The 9,547-nt window shown below is 36.7% G+C and overlaps 2 protein-coding genes across 2 annotated transcripts in view; one reads left to right on the top strand and one right to left on the bottom strand.

Moving 5' to 3' along the window:
• Positions 1–467: 467 nt before the first annotated feature.
• On the bottom strand, positions 468–3,047 carry LOC123558686 (uncharacterized). The gene has a single exon (XM_053547290.1). The coding sequence runs from the start codon at positions 3,045–3,047 to the stop codon at positions 468–470; it is 2,580 nt and encodes an 859-aa protein (XP_053403265.1).
• A 3,659-nt stretch (positions 3,048–6,706) lies between these two features.
• The window catches only part of LOC123555295 (uncharacterized), a 29,798-nt gene continuing 26,957 nt past the window's right edge, over positions 6,707–9,547 (top strand). Inside the window, exon 1 of the mRNA XM_045345952.2 lies at positions 6,707–6,915. Coding sequence (XP_045201887.2) covers positions 6,798–6,915 — 118 coding nt within the window. The 5' untranslated portion in view covers positions 6,707–6,797. The remainder of the gene's footprint in view (positions 6,916–9,547) is intronic.

Genomic DNA, 9,547 nt, shown 5'->3' with positions numbered 1-9,547 from the left:
CTGTAACCTTTCGACATGTTATACACCTGTGTATAATGAATTTTACTCTTTGTCGTATTCTCGGAATCCAGAACTTCTTTCTCAGGTAAGTAACTAAACTTTCTGTACCGCAATGCAGTTGTCTTTTGTGTGTTGAAGTAATGATAAGGTCCGTTAGTGCGTGCTTTGTAGGTAGCAACAATGGAAATTTTCTATTCTCATGTACATAAGCATTTGACATACGAGCACCACAGCGAACCATATTGTGTTTATCCAGGTAGAGGTCAAGTTGTCGAACCAGATTGGACTTAATATTTAGTATCTTGTTTTCTCTTATGAAAATTTCTGGATAACTTGTATGTTGCACATCTTTTATCCACGTGCATAATGCGCTGTTTATTTCATCTGCAGTAAGCGGACCTCGTATTTTCTTTGTATTTCTGCAGTTATATATGAACCGTAGTATATATGCTGTGACGTTCAGAAGTCTATGGTAAGAGCTGAAATTCTCTATTTTCGTCACATTTGAGATGGTTGATAGTTTGTCGACGTCTGTGATGGTTAACTGTGTTGTAGATTGGGGTAATCGCGCCATTGATCAACCATGAAGGTTCATGTAACCATAGCTGGTTATTTTGGAATATGTCGAAGGTAATGCCTCTTGATAGCAAATCTGTTGGATTAGAATCAGTGGGGCAGTATCTCCACTCACTATCACCAGACAGTTCTTTGATTTTCTTTATCCTGTTATTTACGAATGTGTTCTGTTGTTTTGATGATGTAAGCCATTTAAGTACTACTTGGCTGTCACTCCAAAATATTATCTTTGTGCACTGGATACTTTTCTGGATATGATCTGCCAATTTTGCGCCAACAACAGCAGCCATTAATTCTAGTTTTGGTATAGTTAAAGTCTTTATCGGAGCAACTCTGTTTTTTGCAATCACTAATGAGCTCTCGTTTCCGGAAATTATATATGCGTATGCGCCGTTTGCTTTCATACTGGAATCTGTAAATACGTGCAGTTTGGTTAAATCTTTGAATTCTTTCGAGAAATAACATCTAGGAAGCTCCGTTTTGATTCCCTCATTAATATCTGCTTTCATGCTATGCCATCTGAGGACTATTTCGGCAGGTAATGGTTCATCCCATTCCAGCTTCTGTTGCCATAGCGACTGCATCAATATTTTACTTCTAACTGTTAGTGGACTCAGTATTCCTAATGGATCGTATATGGATGAAGATTCTTTAAGTAACTCTCTTTTCGTCATAGGGACCAGATTGCTTGTACAACGTTTACTTTTCGCAAATGTGATGATGTCGCTTTCAGGGTTCCATACCATTCCAAGGACTTTGGTAGCTCTGCAGTCGTCTGCAACATTCTCTGATCTCGCCGTTTCACGTAGAATCTCGTAATTCGAAGCCCAAGACCTCAGCTTGAATCCCGCTCCCTTGAAAATATCTCTGCTTGAATGGTAAACTTCCATTAGAGTGTCGTGATCAGGTAAGCTTGAAAGTATGTTATCAACATAAAGATCCCTTGAAAGTTGCTCTCTAATGGCACACTGATTTGATGAGAGATGTTTCTGTAATACGGCGCTTAGAATAAAGAGTGAACACGTGGTACCAAACAGCATGGATTTGAAACAACGGTAGACCTGTAAGTCACTGCTCGGGTCGTCGAGACCACTCAACCAAAAGAATCTTGTGACGTCACGATCATCTTCGCTGAGTCCAACGTTCAGAAATGCTTTTACTATGTCAGTCGTGACAGCATACTGGTGAATCCTAAAATGCATCAGAATAGACGAAAGGTCGTTCAGTATAGGCGGAGTACCTTGGAGACAATCATTCAAGCTTGCTGATCCTTGTGAACTTCTGCAGCTACAGTCATATACAATCCTTATAGGAGTTGTCGCTGAATCTTTCTTAATCGGGAGGTGGGGAATATAATGTAGCATTTTGGGCGAGGTGACATCGTCTGGTACTTTTTCAATAAATCCGAGTCGTTCTTGTTCTGCAATGATTTCTCCGTATTTCTTTAGAAGACTTGGTTCTCTCTGTAGTCTGTTAATGACATTTCGTGTTCGTCGTCTGGATATTATTTCATTCGTCGGTAATGGCTTGTGATTTTCTTTCCAGGGTAATTTTGCGTAGTATTTTCTATCTTCTTCACTGTATGTAACGCTGGATTTCTTGTAGTTTGTCATATAATCATCATAGGACTGATTACATTTTTCTGTTTCTATTCCGAGCGATCCTATCTTCCAAAATTTTTCTAGATCTATTTCTTCGCTGACGTGTGATGCCAATAAATTCGTCGTGGATGTGTGATGCGGGTTATCTTCAAATGTATTCAATGGCCCAGACAACAGATATCCAAGTTTTGATTTTACGGCAGTAGGACCATTTCCTCCCACAACTTTATCTTGTACTATGCGCCAATAATAATCTGCTCCAATTAATAAGGTTATCTCAAATATGTCATCTTTGTTCATCGGGTGTGCTAATTTGAGATCTTGTAAGTAGGGAAGCTTGTTAACGGCACCTTGATATGTCTTCAACGGGACTGCTATTTCTGGTACTATCAATACTTTGATTTCAATGTCTTTATTTTCAGTCCGTAGTGCTATCATCGCAGTTTCTAGATGTCTGACTTGTCTGTTCTTTTCGCCAAACCCTGACAAGTAATGTGTTTCTCTTCCGGCTACTCTAAGGTTTAATTTCTTTGAAAGCTTATCTGTGATAAAAGATCTCTGAGCTCCTTCATCGAAAAGTATGTTGGCTTCACAATATGTAGAGTGTGCCTGTACCTCGGCAACGACGGTGTTCAGAAGTACAGGTCCATCTGTATGTATATGTGAGGAATGCAGCATTGCTGTATCTTTCTTTTCAGTGTATATGTTTTCTTCCTGTCTTGACTGTTCCTCTGGCAGTGGCTGACTTTTAAGCTTGTCCTTACAAAGGCTGGTATGATGCCTTCGAGCACAACTCTTACAGTTAGACTTAGAGTTGGTTGCAATTTGAGACCCTGTGGTTTCCAAGGCAGTTAAAACATAGTCTGCCATGTTTAACTATATCAATTCTGGTATTATAATCTTTCACAGTATCACAATCTGCGCTGTAATGAGGTCTTTTGCAGAAAACGCATCCTTTCGCATTTTTTTACTGAAAACTAGATCTATGTGGATTTTCATGCCTTTTTCCTGATTTACCAGATTTATATTTGTTACTGTTGGTCACAAACACTGCTGTAGCTGGATAAGCCGAAGGCTGAGGTTCATTACCGGCTTCCATAATGATTAACTCCTTCGGAAACATTCGTCTAATGTCTCTTAAACTCCAATTTGTTGAACCATGTTCACGGGTCATGTTCTTTTTCATTTCCGCCGGAAGTTTCTGCAGTATGACGGGAACTAGCAATGAACCGTATGTATATTCACTTTGTCCTAAGGAATCTAAACCTCTGATATGTGTCTCTGTTTCGTCGTAGAAATGGCGAGGGCTTGCAAAATTGTTTACTGGCGCCGGTAAATCTAGTAGTGCTGTCATGTATGTCTGAATTATCTTCTCCCTCTGTCCATAACGTTCGTGTAAAATCTCGAATGCTTTCTGGTAATTTACATTTGTAAGCGCGAAGCCTGCGATTGTTTGAAGAGCCGCTCCCCTAAGGAGCGATTTCAAATAATTAAATTTCTGTACGTCCGTAAGTGACGAGTTTGCATGTATTGCAGATTCATATGAATCCCAGAAGACTTGGCAGTCAATTACATTTCTGGTGAATATGGGAAGGTCTAATTTCGGCAATCTATGATAGCTGCTTCCAGAATTTACACATTGAACATTATCATAACTGTTAATCAGCATTGATTGATCTCGTGCTGAACTGCATGAATTAATTGCGGCCCTGTTGGATCGATTTATGTTTTCACTTCCGGTACTGTATTGCGTTTCTGTTGGGCTATTACTAAATACATTTGCGGCGGCGTTGAGATTTGAATTTCTTATCTTTACCGTTTTCTTGATTTTGTTTAATGTGCATTGTAAAGAATAGCTGTAGTCGTGCTGTGCTATCACCTCCTCTTCTATTTCCTCTCCATTTTCCGGGGGTAGAATTTCTAGAACCTGTGAGTGTAGACTTTCAAGTGTCGTGTGCTTCTCTTCTAAAGAATGGAGAATATTCTCTATTTCTTCTGCATTGATCTCCGAATCGTCTGCATCGAACTTTGACATTAGTTTTGTAACTGCGGCTTTATTTCCCTTAATAAGAGCTCGTAATTTCGTAAGATTCATCTTTGCGGCTGTAGCGGTAAATTTACTCTTGAACTGTTACAAAAGTTTCTCTTTGTAGGCTGTGTATCCGGTTCGCGGGACCAAAATGTCGGGATTGACATCAATACTAAAAACAGGTTCGGTTTTGATGACTGTATTACATCAACACAATTCAAATACAAACAAGTATATAGGAAGTACGTCAAGAAGTGACGTAGCGGTAAAAGGCGCCAAACGATAAACGCCAATAACGTTAAAAAGATGCGCGCTAAATATAACAATTGTAATGAAGTTTATCAATAAATCTTATTAAGTCTACACTTTTCTTTTGTGCTATGTTGTTCAGGAAATTTTACAAAGTTAAGGATTTTCCTAAGTTTTCACCTTATACGGGCCCTTGTCACAAGTTTTACTAATATGAAAATAATTTATCTCTACAATTCATTAACCCATCATTAGCTTTAAATAAGCTCACCAGGAAAATATTCTTTATGGCATGTTTAGCAACTTAAAAATGCAGTTCGAGATGCAAACTGGCTTTGGCGACAGGCAGATTCGACTGAAAAATGGGTATAATTCTCAGTGCATAACAGTTTTTATGTTCATCCAGTTTATGCGTAACGACTTTGCAAAAACAAACTTGTGACGGGTGGAATTTGTTAGCATTAAATCGCTATGTTTTAGGACCAACACAGTCCTCATAAAACATGTTTGGCTACGTATGTGACACTTGCATGAATCAGACAACGATACTTCTATGTCAATGTCGTAACAAATGACATATTGGCAATTACAAATATATGATTAAAACACATTTTGTTTTCCTCGTTTAATTAATGTAGAATGCACCACCTCTCAGTTTTCAACGAACTGTTATAAAGTTTTCACAGATTAAAATTGGCCATATTTCCGACAGTGTATTTTTTCTCCATTTCGCTGCTTTATATCTTCAAACATGACCACTAACGTCGTCTTTTCAACGCAGCGCAAAATGGCATACTTGATTTACATTAAAACACATCTAGTTTTTGATTCTATTGCTGGATATAATGAAACAAAACCACAATAATGATAACAAATAAGTCATTTCATGGCATTTTTTCAATAGATGAATGATGCCGATAAAGTGTTCTACTATACATGACAAACGCACGATTATGGTACACGAGTGCGCATGTCCAACTCAAATACATGCCATGTCTTCTATTGCCATTGCGGGTGTAAGAGATTGACCTGGCTGGGATTCCTTTTATTTACATTGTCCAGTGACTTTAGAACATGGTGGGGGTTAGAGTGAGGTTAGGTGCGCACCATAAACCGGTTGAAGCTACAATGTTGCAAGGCCGTGTCTCTCTGCATTCCTTTGTTCTTTTTGTCCACGCGTGTGTGTTGTGCGTGTGTACGTGTGTGTGTACGTGCACGTGCGTGTGTGTATGTGGTATTCCAACTTGTTTCTTAGTATATTACATTAGTGCTTGGCACAGCAAAACCAGACCCTTGCCACGATTCTATTACATCTGTTATTCTAGGAACTGTATTTAGAAAACCTGAGTCACGTAAACCGTTAGCCGAATAACGGCACTCTCTATGAATTTAAATAGCAAGACTACAAATTCGACGGGACGATATGAAACAAAAATATTTCAGTGAACAGAAAAAAAAACGAGTTAAATTTTGATTTAGGCCTAACTGAGTGATTGAAACATGCTTGTCGATAAACCCCGTCCATACGAAATGTACACGCTCACCTCAAGCTGACATGTCAGGTAAGCTTCAAAGACATGTACCGAGGTCACGGAGGGCAAGCAAATGTTAGAAGTGGTTCACAAGTAAACGACTGCAAACTTGCAAAAGGGAAACGTCTTCTTAATGGGTATTAAGTGATCATTCATCACGTGGTTTCCCGAAAAGAAGTCGTTCATGTGTTGTTTTTTTCTATCTTCATCTGAGACGTCTCCTAAAAGCAACCAAGTGGAACCATTAAAATAGACTTGACAATGCCTATGCAAAGATGCAACAGAGCAAGTTTGACGCAATTATGGCAAGTAGTATCAGAGAAGAAAGTATTTAATTAAAGATGTTTTGTCGCAAGACGATGGACGACAGAAGCCACCAACCTTTTCTGAAGTATAAAACTGGAATAAGTAATAGAAAACATATAAATGTTACCTTAGAAAAAGATAGTATGTTTGTTTTTATACCGGATATGTAATAAAATGACTGTACAATGCTATCTTTTAGCACAAAGTTGAGAAGGCACTTCCTTAAGACTCGATGATCGATGCTCAAGAAAAAAAAACTTGTTAAAAAGATTTATAACGAGCATCAAAACTAAGCTTCTACATGAACAATTTCTTTCAATGTCAATCATGTATCATATTGATGTTAAAAGAGACTGCTTGTACCATATGTTATTTCTATATGTGTCTGTTTCACTTGTTAGGCATGCGTTTGCATGAAAGATGTAACACGTTGCGACTTTTTTTATGTTACGGCAAGACGTTATGGGAATTTGAAAACTTAAATAGATACATTCGATACTTGTAATGAGACAGCAGAGATCCTCTTTGTTTATCTGGATATGTGCAAGTTTTTTAGCACAAACAGTTCTGATATTATACTTTTATGAGGTCCCAAGATCATGTGAATGTGGACTAAAAAACGGTAAATATACAAATTGTTCATTTACTAGCTTACTTAAAGTAGTTGTAAAGTATATGGCAAATTGACATATTTCAACAAGTATACGTTTGCAATCTAGCCTTCACATAAAACTGTTTTTCTTACTGAGACACACAAATGTATATATAAATGGTAAATGATTATATCTCTAATTTTTATCTGAAGTTTTAGTGAAATATTGATTTTTATACGTGAAAAGCATAATTTTCAAATGCAAATTTAAGTATAAGATCTTCTTTATACACCTAATGCTGATATAGTAAAATGCAGTCTTCTTAGACCAGTTCGATGTGTGTTCTGAAAGTTCCAAGACTCCATCGATATTTTCGTATGCTTTTAAGATAAAAAAAAACAAATTTGTTTCAATTATTAACACAAGCCTTGTAAATTTATTTTCAAAATCGTCACGTTCAATATTGATGCACTGAATAGTTATCGTATCCATAGCAACCTCTTATACACAATGCCGGTCCACACCGTATTTTATACCTTCCTTTAGGATGGAAGCCGCACAAAAAATGTCTGAAACCCTCGATAACCTATGGGTTGAAAAATGTGTTTGCCTGTTGTGTTTGCCGGCACGAGAAACGTGTGCATGCTAGTGGACGTGGAGTGGCATTAACTTGACGTCGCACTTAAAATGACGTTGCCTTGGGCCGACAGCTTTTTACTGTGAGAGTTAATTTTATTGTATCTCATATTTCTATAGTTCAAATGTAATGAAAATTTGTACACTGTGTAGTTAATCTATTTAATCTATGTGCGTATGATTTTTCAATACAACATCCCTTTTAACTTTTCTTATATGATCACGTTCTTGGAACTTTCCGAGCACACCTCGTATATCTATTCAGTTACATCATTCATCTTTAACATAGTATCAATTATTTACAGACGATGCATTTATAAGTTATGAGTAGCAGGGCGTAGCAAAAGTCCCCGCTGCAATGAAATACCTACTACAATTAAAGAAAACACGAATGTTGAGAAGAATTTAGAGATGTAATCTTATTTTTACTTTCACTGAAACATCATTACTTAAACTAGAACGCCCTTCAGCTTTGTCAGCTTCTTACAAGAAATGTCGAGTATTCTCCCGCTTGATTACCGATCGTGTTAAATCAATTACCTGTGATTGGATTGTCTCCCGTAAATTCGCTAAAGCCACAAGACATACGGTTTAGTTGATTTAGACACATTTTGCTTAAAAGAATGCATTTTGTTCATATCACATCAGTGTTTTTGGAGAAATAGTAATTACATTAAAAGAGATTTGTCTCCCTTTAAGCACACCATCTTAAAAGTTAGAACTGAACTTGTTTAACGCACGCTAGCATTAATGTAAACTAAATCTGATTGATATAAAAATGGAAAATAACATAATTTTAGGCGGTTATTTTGAAGTCGACTGGATGTTAAAACACCATATAGAAAACATTCATAATGCATAAATTAGGCTTACAATGTTCAGGATATGGGATTGCAGGAACACAAATTTATGAGCTCTAAAATATCAGAAGGTGACATTCTATAATGTGTATCATATGCATTTCACGGGCAATTGTAAGATTGTAACTCTGTTATAAGACGTTTTGCAAGAACAAAATTTTAGACAACTTTCACAGACAAAAATAAATTTTCTATAAAAATTATCTAAACAAGAATTTTCCAGATAACACACCACAATAATAGTGGAATGAAACTATTACACCTAGTCTAGTTAAAGTCTGACCATGACAAATGTATGCGAGAGATTTTACACTTTTGTCTATTTTCGTACATTTTCATTATTATAATATTTTCTGTATTCTATAGCTCTAACCTTAAGTTTAGTTCCTTCAAGGGTAAATGAAATGTCAGAGAACTTGACGATGAATTCTAGAAAGGTTCAAAGAAATACGGCGAATGTCTTCACCATAATGTTTTTGGAGCCTCTCGTTAAAGCCAATGTCCCGAGAACATCGTCTGTAAATCCCCGTATACCTCATATTATTCACCAGACTAACAAGTATTATATTAACAGAATAGTAGAAAAGTACCTTACTTGGACATATTACTTTTGTGCCAATGAATCATTGAAAAACACTTACAAAAGCATTATTCATAGAGCAGATGCAATGACATATCTCGTCTTATAATTATGAATTTGGCGGATTTTATAGCGACCTTGATGTAGAATTCACGCATTCTTTATGCAACACAACTATGAACTATGCCTGTATCTTTCCATCAGAACTTTTTAAATAAAGAGTGTTTCGACTTAATTTTCAATATTTGATCAATACCGCTATAATGCTATGTTGTCAAAAACATAATGGAAACGTTTCATCAATACAAACTAATTCTTGAACAAACGGATGTAGCCAGTCCTGCTATTTTTTTTTACGTCATTCGATTTAATACCATTTCTGTCGATTATGTATTTAAACGAGAGTAACTCTCCTTACTTTTACAATTTCCCGAAGATGACGAGGATGCTGTTAATGTTCCAAATACACAATACTTTATCAGTTCACTAGGTCAGAGACCATCAATTTAGTAAAAAGAAGTACAGGGAACTTACTGGGAATAAGGTGAATAAGGTAATGTATGTCCGTTCCGTTGTGATTGGTTA

The sequence above is a fragment of the Mercenaria mercenaria genome, chromosome 7 (genome assembly GCF_021730395.1).
Source record: "Mercenaria mercenaria strain notata chromosome 7, MADL_Memer_1, whole genome shotgun sequence".
Lineage (NCBI taxonomy): Eukaryota > Metazoa > Mollusca > Bivalvia > Venerida > Veneridae > Mercenaria > Mercenaria mercenaria.
The sequence above is the reverse complement of the archived record's forward strand: the minus strand, read 5'-3'. Positions and strand labels throughout refer to the sequence as shown.

Coding starts and splice junctions, on each gene's coding strand:
- LOC123558686 (XM_053547290.1), bottom strand. CDS start 3,047: ATGGCAGACTATGTTTTAACTGCCTTGGAAACCACAGGGTCTCAAATT.